Source organism: Trachinotus anak, unplaced genomic scaffold (genome assembly GCF_046630095.1).
Source record: "Trachinotus anak isolate AG129_WGS33_773 ecotype Australia unplaced genomic scaffold, CSIRO_AGI_Tana_v1 ptg000031l, whole genome shotgun sequence".
NCBI classification, from domain to species: domain Eukaryota; kingdom Metazoa; phylum Chordata; class Actinopteri; order Carangiformes; family Carangidae; genus Trachinotus; species Trachinotus anak.
In genome coordinates, this window is record NW_027273882.1 from 8,472,501 (window position 1) to 8,487,888 (window position 15,388).

At 43.0% G+C, this 15,388-nt stretch overlaps 2 protein-coding genes across 3 annotated transcripts in view; both read left to right on the forward strand.

The window, feature by feature from the left end:
• Positions 1 to 9,149, forward strand: part of flvcr1 (FLVCR choline and heme transporter 1) — a 13,412-nt gene extending 4,263 nt beyond the window's left edge. Inside the window, exons 3-10 of the mRNA XM_071467825.1 lie at positions 769 to 909; positions 2,051 to 2,118; positions 3,029 to 3,132; positions 3,300 to 3,410; positions 4,723 to 4,828; positions 4,970 to 5,081; positions 5,175 to 5,239; positions 6,322 to 9,149. Coding sequence (XP_071323926.1) covers positions 769 to 909; positions 2,051 to 2,118; positions 3,029 to 3,132; positions 3,300 to 3,410; positions 4,723 to 4,828; positions 4,970 to 5,081; positions 5,175 to 5,239; positions 6,322 to 6,420 — 806 coding nt within the window. The 3' untranslated portion in view covers positions 6,421 to 9,149. The remainder of the gene's footprint in view (positions 1 to 768; positions 910 to 2,050; positions 2,119 to 3,028; positions 3,133 to 3,299; positions 3,411 to 4,722; positions 4,829 to 4,969; positions 5,082 to 5,174; positions 5,240 to 6,321) is intronic.
• Positions 9,150 to 9,884: 735 nt separating this feature from the next.
• LOC139612354 (uncharacterized) lies at positions 9,885 to 14,278 on the forward strand. 2 transcript variants are annotated; one of them, XM_071467844.1, is made up of 6 exons: positions 9,885 to 11,620; positions 12,067 to 12,375; positions 13,231 to 13,536; positions 13,688 to 13,780; positions 13,870 to 13,898; positions 14,030 to 14,278. In XM_071467844.1, exons 2-6 carry the CDS (start codon positions 12,231 to 12,233, stop codon positions 14,090 to 14,092), a joined length of 636 nt encoding a protein of 211 aa, XP_071323945.1. In that variant the 5' UTR covers positions 9,885 to 11,620; positions 12,067 to 12,230; the 3' UTR covers positions 14,093 to 14,278. The 2 variants fall into 2 exon arrangements, with proteins under 2 accessions (XP_071323945.1, XP_071323944.1); XM_071467843.1 differs by having other exon boundaries at positions 12,070 to 12,375.
• The last annotated feature ends 1,110 nt before the right edge of the window (positions 14,279 to 15,388 follow it).

A 15,388-nucleotide genomic window follows, 5' to 3' on the forward strand; every position in this document is an offset into this window, starting at 1 on the left:
ATTAGGATTAGAACAGGATTAGGTTTGGGTTAAGGGAAGATCTGTGGTTAGGGCTTTATGCATATCAACTTTGTTTAGTGTTTTGGGGAGGAGGGGGCGGGGTTAGTGGTGGGCGGAGCTTGTGAAATATTTGCATTTTAATCCTGCTCTGCATACACTGTTGAAACTGTGGTTTCAACCAACCAATCAAATGAAGACAACGCCTCAAATCATTAGTCACATTAAGATAAGATATGTTCAAACAATTATAGCAGAAACAGGAAGTAGCTGAGAGCTGCTTGAGACAGAACTGCTCAGCACATAGACACTGGACTGAATGAAACCAGCATTGATGCCACTGACACCAGCAGCAGCAGCAGCAGCAGAAGAAGAAGAAACGGAAACGGTCCAATCATATTACGTGGTCAGAACTAACTGTTGTATAAGACACAGTATTTAAGATGGATCGGTGAGTCAGCTCCGATGCTGCTGATAGTGACCTGGTGTATTCGACTGTCGTGGAGCCGCTCGTTCATCTGCAAGAATCATTCAGTGAGAAAATATTGGTTTGTTTGAAAGTTCATTGAAATGAGGCTCTGTCAGAAATGTCGAAGAGTTTGTGTGGGTTAGACGTTTGTGTAAATGTCGCTGTTTCTCTGTTGTTGGCTGTTGGAGTCCCTCAAGGAACCAACCTGGGTCCCCACGTACTTTCAAATTAAAGGCTTATTTAGAAAATCCCAAGATCCTTACATGTTAACCCAAACTTTACTGTCCCTGTGTGTTGTACAGTTATAAAGGACCGGCCTCCCCTCCCCCCCAGTCAGGCCCAGGCTGTCCTACCAGACTCTCCTCCTGAGGATTACTCCTACAAACAGTCCATCATCAACCTGGTAAAGAATAAAGCCTTCGTCCTGCTGCTCGTCAGCTACGGTAAGCACGGGCACAAGCAGCCACATTTACACCAACCTTTGACTTTTCTTCCTTTAGTTTTAAAGCATTTTGTGGACTCTCAAATCCAGGGAGTATTTATCTGTGACTAGAACAGTAGAACAAATCTCACCTCATCTCCCTGATAACCATCAGTACAAACAGAAGACGACGAGGATCAGTTTTCCTACAAAGGTCCTGGAAGAGAAATAAAATCAGGAGCTGTGGAGAGAACAGTGGTTCACTAACACCTGGTGTGTGTGTTGAGAAGTGATTCTTCTACCCACTCTTACTTTGACCTGTAATACTGTGAGGCCTACAGCGACAACTACCTGTACTGATACTACCAGTGTTGGCATTACCCTGGTTACCCTCACTACTAGTACTAGTACTGCAGCTATCTCTAGTACTACAGGTGATATTATGACATTTTTATACTTTAGCATGAACCCCTGACATACAAACATGAAAACACAACAATCAACACAAACAAACAACAGTTAAGACAATAAACACACAATCATCAAAGAGCCATCACTGGTCTGAAACATACTGACCAACATCCAAGTGTAAGAACGTGCACATAACCGTGTGTTGTGTCTGTGACGTTCAGGCTCATTAAACTTGATGAAAATCTGCATCTGAGGTTTATGATCCGATCCAGAGCCAGCTCCCTCTCATGGTTCTGCCAGGACCATCTCCTGGCACATGCTGCGTCACATGACTCCACCATGTGTGACACACACACACACACACACACACACACACACACACACACTTCACAACGCACCTTGTGTTAATGATCTGTCACACTGTCAAGCTGACTCTCCTCCCTCGTTCTTTATTTTGTTTTTGTGTTTAATGTCACTACGCACATGTGACCTGCAGGCACGACTGACTCTGTAACTCAGCAACAGCCAATCAGAGATGCACACATGCTCACAGGCGGTTAGACACATGATGGGAGGGGCAGAGAGAGCCTCTCATCTCAGACACTGAATTTACTCTCTGATAACGTGTGTGTGTGTGTGTGTGTGTGTGTGTGTGTGTGTGTGTGTGTGTGTGTGTGTGTGTGTGTGTGTGTGTGTGTGTGTGTCTGTGTGTGTGTCTGTGTGTGTCTGTGTGTGTCTGTCTCTGTCCTCAGGTATAATGACCGGCTCCTTCTACTCGGTGTCCACACTTCTCAACCAGATGATCATGGCCTGCTACGAGGTAACGAGAATGAAAAGCTTCCGTCTTCTTCACCTGGGTTTTAAAGGAGAGACTCGACTGGGTCATGAGCCCTGATCAGACCCAGCTGGTCTGAGTCTGAACTACCTGTTCTGATCTTTGCCTGTTACAATTTTAGCTCCACTTACCTGCAACTACCTCTCAGGCTCCGCCCACTCTGCTACGTTTTAGTTTTAGCTCCAGAGTCTGCAGCCCCTCAAACAGAGACTTTCAGAAACACTGCTGGACCCGTTTCAGTGCGTCTCTGTCCTTGTTCTAACGCTCAGGTGGGTCCGTGTAAATGTGCTGCAGCCAATCAGGTTTAGGATGCACATAAACAACAGGTGGATGGAGAGAGAGAGGGAGAGAGAGAGGGAGAGAGAGAACAGAGGAACATCTGATGAGACATGAGTTCATTGTCTGTGGTTCTGCATTCATTAGCTGCTTTCACGCATGCCTGCTGCCCACCATCACATTGTCAGTGCGCACACACACACACACACACACACACACACAGGAAGCAAAACAATGGAGACTGATTCAGGCGTTCAACATTTTTGTCTTTGTCCATCTTGCTCACCCACTGAACACACACACACACACACACACACACACACACTATGGGAGATGCTCGTCCTTACATGAACTGTCTTTGTCTCTCGGTTGAACCTCACCCTGACACACACACACACACTTAAAGAACATGTGACTGACTCACTGCACCTGTGTGTCTGAGATCTGATGATAAAAGAGAACAAAAGCCCTGAAGTCAGCTGGCTGTCCTCTTCCTCCTCTTCCTCCTCTTCCTCCTCTTCCTCCTCTCCTCCTCTCCTCCTCTTCCTCCTCTTCCTCCTCTCCTCCTCTCCTCCTCTTCCTCATCTTCCTCCTCTTCCTCCTCTCCTCCTCTCCTCAGAACCAGGAGCTGAATGCTGGGAGAATTGGTCTGACCCTGGTCGTTGCTGGGATGTTTGGCTCCATCCTCTGTGGCCTGTGGCTGGACCACACCAAGACCTACAAGTAGGAACACACACACACACACACACACATACACACTCCTCCTGCACTCGCATGTTGAAGCAGGAAAGGATAAAACATCGATCACATCTGTAATGTGTGGGTTCACAGTTTATCTCCCTGGGATGACGACAGAAGTCTCATGTTGTGTGTGTGCTGCTGTGTGACAGGATGACCACGCTGATCGTGTACGGCCTCTCGTTTCTGGGCATGCTGGTCTTCACCTTCACCCTGGACCTCAACGACATCTACCTGGTCTTCTTCACTGCTGGAGTCCTGGGGTACGACCAGCCCCACCGCTAACTCACACACCTGCTTATGTGTCTACATTAGAAATCTGCTGTAGGTTTCCAGGCTGCACAGAATCGCAGTATCCCACAGTTTGACCTTGTAAACTGGGGGGTGGGACCTGGAGGGGCCTGAACAGGTGTGACCTTGTAAACCCTGTCCAGTTATGTCAGAGGCTCCATAAAGACCGGTGTGCCGACAGTGCTGAGCTGCAGCAGCCTGCGGGGATCTAACTGTGCTCCTGCACAATTTATTGTTGAAACAATAAAAACAGAATGAATTTGACACCTGTTGAACTGGATTAGAGGCATCAACAAGCTCACAAATCCGGAAATAATTCTGATTCTCTGACTCAAAGTTCATATAAATCTAAATTATGTGTTCGGATCCATCCCAGATCTTTGGCTTCAGATTCATTGTTCCAAGTGTTTTAGACGACACTGAAATGATGTAAGATGTCGAGAGCTGGAGCTGCTTTAACAGCTGCAAACCAACAGGAAGCTGAACACATTCAGTTTTAATCTTTGAGTCAAAGTGCTGCTGAAACGAGCTCAGCACAGAAAGATCATCATCATCATCATCATCATCATCATCGTCAGGAGCCACACAGTGGTCAAAACAAACACAGTCTCAGGCCCTGAGCTCCGTCTGTTGTGGGGTTAAACACACCTGCTGTGGAGGTGAGGCAGCTCCTGTGCAGCTGTTTACATGTAAACAAGAAAATGTGCGAACCAACATTCACACTTTTACAGAGCAGCACATTTTAACCCTTTAACGCCTGCACAGACAAAGACACATCTGCTCATAGTTTTATCTTTCTGCCAGTTGTGCTCTTCTTCTTTCAGTCAGCATCACGTGTTACTCATCACATGACTCAGGAGAACTGAACCTGTCTCTGTTATCATGGACAGTCTGCATCGTGCGTTACCTTTGTGTAAGCACACAATGTCTGACATGAGAAAACACTGAATAAAAAGCTTGTGTTTTGTTGAACAGCTCCACAGTTAAACAGGGATTTTATTTATTTTTTCATTGTGAAAAGTTGTGTTCAGGTGTTTGGGAGCTCGATGTGCAAAAAGTGTTGCCAGAGTATCAACAAAATGACAAAACACAACCTTCATTCATCACGTTGATAATATGATTCTGCAGCTGGACAACACTGTGGTAACGTGAATGTTATGTGAACATTAAAGGTGTTAATTGTCTCTCTGTGGATTTAAAAATGAAGACCGTCTGTGTGTGATATTTGGTTATATGATGAGACAGATCATTTTCTCTCTGAACCCTCTGACGTCTGTGCTGCAGGTTCTTCATGACGGGTTACCTGCCTCTGGGCTTTGAGTTTGGGGTGGAGATCACCTACCCAGAGTCTGAGGGGACGTCGTCAGGACTCCTCAATGCTTTTGCTCAGGTATCACAAACCTCTTAAAGTTCACTGAAGTGAATCATGATGACTTTTACAGCAACTCACACCAACCCTCTGTGTGTGTGTGTGTGTGTGTGTGTGTGTGTGTGTGTGTATGTGTGTGTGTGTGTGTGTGTGTGCATGCAGATATTTGGGATCATCTTCACTCTGATTCAGGGCAAACTCACCACAGATTATGATCCAATGGTTGGAAACCTCTTCCTCTGCGCCTGGATCTTTCTTGGAATACTGCTCACTGGTAGAACGTGTGTGTGTGTGTGTGTGTGTGTGTGTGTGTGTGTGTGTGTAGCCAAATATTAGACATGTAATATTCCCTCTCTGCCTGTTTCAGCCTTAATCAAGTCAGAACTGAAAAGACACAATGTCAACATGGGAGCAGACAGCAACCACCTCACAGTAAGTACACAACACACACACGCACACACACACACACACACTCATAGTGTAGTGTAGTATCTCTCATAGTGTGTGTGTGTGTGTGAGAGAGAGAGAGAGAGAGACAGAGTGTACAAAGAGGAGAGTGAATCATTGCTCTGCTCTCTTGATTAGAAACCGTAAAATACTTTGGCTCATGATGAAACTGTGACGAGACCAATCAGACTGTGTCAGAGGGCGTCAGTAGAGGAGGCGGTCCTTCAGAGTGACCAGGACACATTAACGTTCGTTCACACTGCTACAAGACTGTGTCCACATGTGGTCTAGACCACCTCTGAACGTGGTCTGAGAGTTTCCTGAATGCGTCTTTGGTTCGTTCACACCTGAACTGGTCTGAACTGGTCTGAACTGGTCTGAACTGGTCCTTTATGTCTGAAATCTGTGTCTCTGTGGACTAATCTCTGTCTCTAACCTTCCACATTAATCTGAGCGTCTCTTTGTTTCTTGACCTTATGATGAGACAGATTCTTGACCAGCCTCTTCAGTCTGGATGTTCACTCTCTGTCCTCTAACCACACGAAGCTGTAAAATCCTGTCTCCTCTTAAATTGTCCGTCACCACCGTCTCTAACGATTTCCCTGCTTGGCCCCTTCAGACAAGACAGACCATTAAATCTGTTTCAGCGCTCAATCAATGAGCCTTTATTCCGCCCTCCCACCGTCCTGCTGAGTCACAGCTGAAGCGCCCTTCAGAGCAGGCACTTCATCAGACCTCTCCCTCCTCCTCCTCCTCCTCCTTCTCCTCCTCCTCCTCTCCCTCATCCTCTCCCCCCTCCTCTCCCTCCTCCTCCTCCTCCTCAGCTCAGAGCCACATTGGGTTTTGACTTCCCTAAGATCTCACACAGTCAGGTTTAAGATTTGTGAGATGGATTATGAGATATGAAATTAACATGTATTAGCAATACAGTCTAATCAGTCATTGATTAGCACCATGCTAACTTCATCAAAGCTGAAACCTCACCATGTAGATGTCTGCGCGGTTCATCCGCTGCTCTTCTTCTTGTGCTGATTACGTCTACGTTTATTTCAATTCTGTTCTCCCAGCTCCACACTGAGTGTCCCGGGGACAGCCCTTCAGACAAGACATCCAACGGAGTCAAGCTGGAGCCCTCCATCAGCTTCTCCCGTGAAACCTCATTGTGACCTGCCAAGTTCCTGAATCTCAGGACAAACGAGCAGGGCTCCCTGCCGCCCTGGGAAACTTGTTGGCACCGCAGTCTGTGTGACGTACCTGAAGGTGCACTTGATTTTTATTGCCAAGTATAATTTCCTTGATATTTGGAAAAGTGAAGACTCTGGATGTGAGTCAAGTCCAATCAAGCACAGCTACAATCTACACTGGATTCAGGCCGGGCGGGCGACAGGAATCAGAGGGAGGTGGTTACCCAACACTCCACCCAACACTCATCAACAGAGGGACTGGGTCCCTTGGGCCCCCAAACACATGCAAAGAAGAAGCATTACCTCTAGTTCTGGGTTGGTGACAGTATGCATGCATGGCATGCAGAAGAAGCTCCACTGCACTTTAACCGTGTTGTAGTTTGTGAAAAGTGTCGCATTTAGTCGCAAATCTGGCTCTGAGGGAAAACAGAGTTCCTGGACCAACACCACAGGTTCGCTGCAGTAAAAACTAAACACGCCTGTGACTCTGGAAGCATCACAGCAGGTGAAGTCTTGGTTTTTAGTTTGTCTGCAGGAAATAAAGAGCCGTTCTTTTTGGTTTTGTCCTGCGGCCTCTGCCCACCGCACAGGGCCAACACTTCCTGAGTTTACTTGAATCATCCTTGATGCTCTGGGCTGCAGTTGTCAGACACACTGTACATGTTATTGTGTTGTTTTTTTATTTGGTCTCTTCTTTACTTTGAGGAGGATCTTTGATTCCTGTTCATCCTGAAATCTGTTTGGAAGCTGCTTCAGATTTCATCTTTATTTTTCTAAGGCTGGATGCATTTCTGACGAGCCAAGAAGTGGCTGCACATAATTTTGCATGATTTGCTTTAGACAGCGCATTAATGGGTGGACTTTGTCACTAATGATATGACAATAAGTCCTTTATTATTTAATTATTTGGCCTCCAAATTGCCACAGAGTCAGATGTGAGCCGCCAACATTGTTGAGATTTGTTTGTGGGCCATGAGTTGGAAAAGGTTTGGATCCACTGGTCTAAACAAACACAAAGTGCATGAAAGTAAATGCAGCTGACGTCTAAAAGCTCCTGGAAAACCACAGCTTTTTGACGCAGGTTTACACATGAATGTGCTTTTTATTTGCTGGGATACAAAAAATATCTGGAGTTAAATTCTTCCATTGTTTTTACCTGTGAATGTCCAACGACTGAGGCGAAACAGTAAAACATCACACAGGGATGAAAAGAGCAGAGGGAGGGGGAAGGAAAGCGGAGGCCCTGACATTAACACCAAAAATCAAAACACTAAGTTCATGATTTATGTAATTTTAATAGTAAATTATAAGTAATTCTCAAAACTTCTGGGTTCCTATCTAGGTGCCTATTTATGAACTAATTTATTTCATCCATCATATTTTTTAATCAAGCCCAAATCTTAATGTGAAATATGTGTGACACCCTGACGACACCTTGATTGTCTCTGACTAACAGGTAGAAGAAGGTGATGACAACAGAGAAACAACCCTCTGCTGTAGTGAAATAGAACATGCACTGTATGTAATATGTGGACGCCTTGTACAACGGCAAAAGTGCTGCAGTGTTTTCTACACACAACCATTATGGACCAAACTGAATGTGAACATGTTCTGAGTTCAGTGCACAATAAGAAATACACGCACAACGTGGAGTTTAATACTGAGAAACTGAGGGTCACAGCCAGAGCTGCCGACAGTGAGACCTGCAGGTCTGACAGGAGCGTGGTGCCATCCTGTGGATTTTCCACAGTAGTGACAAAGCCGGCAGAGTGGACAGGAGAAGCACAAACGTGTAACAGAAGAATTTATACTCTCAGATCCACATGTTCATTTTAATTCTGTCAGATAAGAAATGAACTGTGGAATGAAATTTGCTTTATTTAGCTCTTTTTTACACTTTCTTTTTTTACTTAAAGCCTCTACAGTTTCAGAATAATCATAAAACCTGTTCTTAGCCTACTTCCACTTTTCTGTTCAAACTTCTGCAGCCCCACCTCAGACCCAATGGTTTAAAACACTCATTCATGAGTAATAAGTACTTTCATGTTTGGTACATTTTGACCATATATTTTGACCATTTTTCTTCTGGAAACTGTAAATTACATCCGACAACTTCAGCAGTTTCACACTGTAACACGAAACAATCCTGGTTTAGTTACATAATGTTATTTATTATAAAGACTTAAAAAGTTGCTACATTTCAAAATTAATCATCAAATTAATGTTTTATTAATTAATGGCATTTGGCAACGATGTGATTCCATTCATCACTATTTACTGTAAATCAGCAGAAGGGCGTTTTACTTATTTTGCCCCAACGTAACCTTTATGTTTCTCAATATACCTTTCACGTGGTTGAGTGTTTAAATCTTCTTATTGGTGGAAAATATTTGTTTAGTTTCTGTTTTCTTCCAAAAAACTGAAAATATTTTATGTGTAAACTGCATTCTTCTGTTTTGTGATTCTTAGTAGATGAAGATCTAACATTTCTTTTTTGTAACAGGAACTTTTATACAGCACTAAAGTCTTGTTTGTAAAATTTATTTGTTTTCTCAAGTTAGGCTCTTTATTTATCTATGAATAAATTATAGCAAATAGCACTGAGTAAAATACTGAAAGGTTTAATAACATTTGATTATCTGGTCTAAAAAAAACGGAGAATTCACACTTGTTTCACACAACCTTTAATAAAACCTGTGTCCTAGTTCGTAGCCGTTTTAAGGTCCTTGGTTTTAACAGTTGTACCGTTGCTGTTGAACTGGGCTGAAACCCAATGCTGACATTTAACAGTGTGATCCTCAGACTCTCTGTTGGTGGTGTTTGCTTTCATTACCGACACACATTGAATCATGGGATAGATTGGGCCACTAAGGATCCACCTGATGGACCCAGGAAAAGAAGCCCCCATTTCTTGGCGGAGCCTTCGACATGGGTCAGCCGAGTCGCACCGCTGTGATGCAGTCAGTCTTCAAATGCAGCCCCTGACGTTTGACACAGTTTGTATGTTTTCTTATTTTTTAAAAATAGCATTTGTGCAAGTGTCTCTTCAGTCTTATGTCTGGTCGGCCATATTTGACGTTGTCTCTCTCCTGTCTTCAACATTTCTCGATACAACCAAAAAAGATTTTACAAGAGAAATCAGTAAAGGGTAGTTTACTGATTGTCGTCTGTGACTGCTGCTACATTTTATGTATGAAACCCTCAAACTTTGCTGCAGTGCTCTTTTCTCCCCCAGCTCTACTGTATCCATGAAACAGCTCATTTGGGTTTAAAGGCTGTTTTACATTTCCATATAAATCATGTTGGATGGAAGGATGTTTTTATGGTTGTGGACAAAGGTTAGCCTGTGGTTCACAGTGTAACTTGATGGCAGAGGTCACACTGTAAATGTACAAACATCACATTTGTGTATCTTGTGGACGGCTATTACTGTGGCACTTCTCGTGGCAGTCTGTCTAACTGGTTCCTATTTTGATTGTAAATCAATAGCTAAAAGAGCAAGTCACAAATATATACTTCCCTGTTGAAACAAGACTTTGAAATTTCCTAAAACAGCTGGACACTGTAGTTTGCAGCAAACGTTTCTCAAACGGAAGGAGTTAGTGCATTCGTTGGGGACTATTTTCAGCTGCGGAGCACTGAGTCAAAATGAACTACTGTGTGTATGATCATCATAATGAAATGTCACCTGGTGCAACAGTGTGGCCCACTGATGTGTTTTTAATGGTTTCTGTAACAATACATCACAGCAGAATAAGATGTAGGACAATTTGGAAATACACACTATAACCATTAAAAGCATCAATTCATGGTTGGTTTGGGTCCTTTTTCGTGGGATTTGTTGACAATAGGAAAAACATAGAATATTATCTCACCTTCAGTGCAGTGTTGCATTGTCTGAATGTGCCCCACTATTTTTTACTATAACATGTCATTTCATTTATTTGTGAAGCTGTTGGGCCTGTATTTACTTTAAAGTCAGTGCAAACACTGTGGTTTAATGTTGGAGAAACTTGTCTGTTGTCATAAATACAGGAAACACAATATATGCAGATGACATTACTCTGTACATTTCTGTTAAAATCAAGAAACACTGAGTAAAATCCCAACAATAAAAGTATTGTACTCCATGCAGTTTATGCAGTCTCTGAAAACATCACAGGAAGACTGTGTCTCTTCAGTTTTGGTGACATTTGAAGGACCAACTTTCATCCTTTATATTTTATGCAGTTTCTTAGTTTTACTTGTGTAAGTGGAGGAATATGTCCTTTTACTGCATCTAAGACCAAACTAAAGCTGCTGTAAATGATTGTTACCGCCACCAGATGTCGCACTACACCACCAGCATCTCAGACCAAAACAAATACTTCATTGGTAGCTGGTAGTCCACCGGTGCTCTGGTTTCATCTCTTTCTTTGTCTGAGGCCTTTTTAGATGAAAACGTGGTTTCTTCATTCTGCACAGTTGCTTCCAGCTGAGCACTGTATACTGCACTGTGTCATCTCACCTGTGGGCGGTGCCTGTGGGCTTATAAACCTGGTGAGGTACTAACATGCCTGCACTCCCAGACTGAGCACCAAAACGAAGACCTGAGAAACTCAGATAACAACACACACAGAGCGGATGTGACTTTACATAGAAAAGTTGTTTGCTGGTATATTATTGTTCTAAATCTCACTTACAGAATAATGATATAATTGTGCCTTTTGTAACTATTAGGTTACAAGTTATTGAAAAAACACATTCAAATTGACAAATTGTCTTGACTGTTGTTTTTCCATGCTGGGGTGAGGGTTGTTCATACAGACACCTACAGAGATGATCGCTCACATCTTGTCTGGATATTTTTATGGCTACAACAAGATTTGAGTATGACAAGACGTTGATGAGCTGACTGTGGATTGTCAACAGTTCATAGTGAACATCTTCAGTTCAACAATTTTTCTATTAATAAATTTCATATGTAAAATGGTGAAATAGTCAGACCATGACATGACTGCAGACTGGTGGGTGGCATGGTACAGTAATGCTGTTTCACAAGTTATTTTAACTGAAAAATTAAACCAGAAAGAGGAAATTTCGTCATCAGCTTGTCGTGCTCATCTCGACAGTATCTCCCTCACTCGTTGGTAGAGAATGGCTGCTCTGGAATTAATCCTGATTATTGTTCTTCAGTTTTACGGTAAAGCTTTGATTCCTTTCTTTACTTTTACTTTGACTTTACAAAATAACAGTGTTACTGTTTCTTCATTAATTATCAGTTCATTATAATAATGGTGATCGGTGGAAACATACTACGAGCTGCAAGTGGAACTTTGATTCAGCTGCCACTTTGATAAGTTTGAGCAAAAACCAGTCAAAACCCAAAAGAGCCAGGTGTTTTTTACAAAGACTAGATGTCTCGTTAGTTTGACTACGGAAGCTGAGAAAGGCCATACAGGCAAATATTTTTTCATTCTGTTATCTCGAAATAACAGAGCTTTGTTTTCTTGAGATAATGGGTGGTCCACAAGTAAATTAACAGTAATAATATCATGTTTTAAAGCCTACTAATGAATTCAGTGTTAAATTAACTTATAGATAAAATCCTCATATGTTCAGTATGACATCAGTGTGTGATGTGTTCAGCAGGAATCAGTGGGGGACCCAGCTTCTACCACAGACCTGGAGATGCTGCCATCCTGCCGTGTGACAGCGTGTCATCACCGTCTGATACAACCTGCTCCAGTGTGACGTAGTTATACAACAGAGAGCTGTCTCAGACTATAACCGAGGTCAGGAATGGAAATGTGATGAAGAGCTCAGTCCGAGCTGCCAGGCTGAGTCTGGACACCAACTGCTCTCTGCTCATCAGCAGCATCAGTGCTGAGGATGCTGGTTTGTACACCTGTCGGCAGAGGGAGACCAAAACATCTCTGTATCTACACGTTCTGACTAGTGCGTCTCATTTCTATAAAAGCTTTATTACATTAAAGTCTAACTCTGTTGTCATGAAAATAAATGACCTGGTATCAAGTGCAACAGGAGCAGGCAGGAGCTTCGTCTCATTTTACACACAACACCTTCAGGGTTCATCATAATGCATGTATCCCCAAACCTGTCTTTCGAATGGTTTGGAAGCTCATGAAAAAAGATCCTATTTGTCATTATAATGAGAAATGTTTTCCAAATGATGACTCAACAGTACTGAGTCATTATTTTGAGAAGACGTCTCATTTTTTTTAGATACTCAGTTATTTTAATGTGCCACAGATGCAAAAAGCAGTTAGTTATTTTGTAATTACCATTACTTTGTACATGTGCATGCATCTACTGTATTTTGATATGATATAGTATGTGTTCATTGTCATGTACATTAATCATGATTCTGTTTTCAGCTGCATGTATCTGATGTTGCACATTCTTAAATATGCATCACTGGGTCCTCGACACTCAACTTACACCTTCTGTCCTCTGTTGTCCTCGCTGCAGTCTCCACTCAGCCACGATATAATTATCTTTTTATTATAATGTGTTTGCTTTACATGTTGTGCATGTACATTGATTCATTCTTTATAAAAAGTCAGAAAATGATCCCATCCCAGCACAGGGTAGGCATTAGGAAAGCATGCAGGGCAGGCATCGGGTAGAATCAACTCATTTTTGTTTGACTCTCAAAAACCAGAGACAAAAATAATGTAGTTTCCAACAGGACAAATTACTGATAAAAAAATGTTGACAAAAGATCAGGAAAAACATGTTGGGACATTATGATTGACAGTGTATTAATGGTGATCCTTTGTTTTCTCTCAGTCTCTAGATATCTACCAGAAGCTGACCTGACGGGGGACGGTGAAGTCATATTGAGGTGCTTTCTGTTGAAATACAGTGAACTCCTCCCTTGTGCAGAGAACAGCCTTCGCTGGGTGGATGAGACGGGCGCTGAGCTGCAGGGTAAAGGCGTTGGCTACGAGATCATTGCACAGAAGAACTGTGCCTCTTTTCTGACTTACAAGCATCAGAGAGGGCACACCAGGAGGGACACCTGCCGGTTTGTGGAGGAAAGCATTGTGAAGATACAGGCTGACTACACACCTGTCCTCACTAAACCTGATTCAGGTGAGATAGTGTGCGGCCCACAAGATACAAAGCTCTGCTTCTGGGTTGAGACAGAATATTAAAGGAACATTTGTCACATGATGTTCTCACAGATACCTGATGGTTCTTCCGTTCTCATTTATTTAACGGATGTTTCTTTCCTTCTGAACAGCTTGGTCTCCTCTGAGCTACGTCATGTTGTCTCTGAGATTGGCAGCACTTCTCCTGACTACCCTCGTTGTTTTTCTTCTCCTCAGAGACAGAGGTGAGGAGACTCTGATCATCATTCAAGATCTGCTTAACATGAAGCTTACATTTGGATTTGAAACAACTTCTTGTTTATATATTTTGCAGGCAACATGGCATCACTTGCTGTCAACAGTGTGAGTGAGAAGGAACTAACATTCTCTAAGTCTGCTGTCAGAGGCTGCTGTCTCTCTGGCAGACACATCAACAGTTTGTTCCCTTCAGACATTTTTTCTGAATCAGTTTTTTGTTGTGTTTTATTTCACAGGTAAAAAATGAAGGTGACGAAGTGAAGTATGAAAATGTCGACGCTGCGAGCTCACTGCACTGATCCGCAGCCTCCACACCAACTTCAACTCACAAATATTATCACGGTCATTTTAATGAAGTCAGACATTTGAAGCCATATTCACACCTTCACAGTTCTGGTCCTGAGACGCAGCTTCCTGTTAGTCTGCTGCTGTCACTCAGACCCGGAGGAACATCAGCACCATGTTGTGGGTTTTCTAGCAGCAAACTATCAGCAGAGTGTCCACAGGATTTAATTCTCCCATAGCAGTAGCTTATACTGCATAAAATTGAGATCCTTCATCACACAGTGAGCTGTGTCGCACCCTTTGGAGGATTTCAGGGACTTTAAGCAGCGACGGTTGAAGCCACGCCTACAGCATGACCTGTATGACGTAGATTCTATCTCGACACTTCCTACCGTTGCAGCCGTCTACAGCAGTAAACCAGTCGTTGTCCCGTAGGAGACATTTGGGCTGTAACAGTAGGAAGCGTCAAGACATCAACTGTCGCTGCTTAAAGTCCCTTTTGTCTGTCGTAGACCGTGAAGGCCGAACCGGAATGAGATGGCCTGGTCTACAGAGGATTTACTTATTATGGTTGAGTCTCAAATGGACGCTTCTATGGCCTAGCAACCTTGACAAGATGTGACCTTTTTTCACAAACCTTGAGGTTTTGAGGTCTGTGCTTTTAACAGTTGTACTGCTGCTGTTGAGCTGAGCTGAAACACAATCTTTACATTTAACAGTGTGATCCTCAGTCTCTCAGGAGGCCTCGTTTAAAGAAGCCTTGTGAAATGAGGAAGTCAACCAGTGTTGAAATGCAGCCTCTGAAGGATGTGACCCTGAGTGTGGACAGAGCTTTAGTCTCTGTGGAAGAAAAGCTTCAATGTATATCAAAGTCTGTACCTAACATTTCAATCTCTGAACCAAACACATGTGATTAATGAATTAAACTGCTTCCCTCTGCTTTTCCTCTTGTCCAAGTTCTTCATGTAAACATTATTAATTACATCAAATTAAAGTAAATGTGTGTGTGATCTCAGGTAATAACACACATTACGCAGCTGTGAACTGAGCTGAAAAGTGACCCATGCAGAGTGTATGGGTTTGACCACAGGGGGGCGCACCGCATCAGTGATAGATGTAGAGAAGCTCAGGTTGTGGCTGCTCACACACAGTTTGATCCATGCACCTGAAGCAGTGAGGCCTTAAACGCATCAGTGCCGCACACTTTACACTGTGCACCTTGAGCTGTTGAAACAGAGCCCTCTGTCTTGTTATTCTGTCTCTGATTTCTCCACAAACACCGTTCATTGGCATCATTTTAAATGATCCTT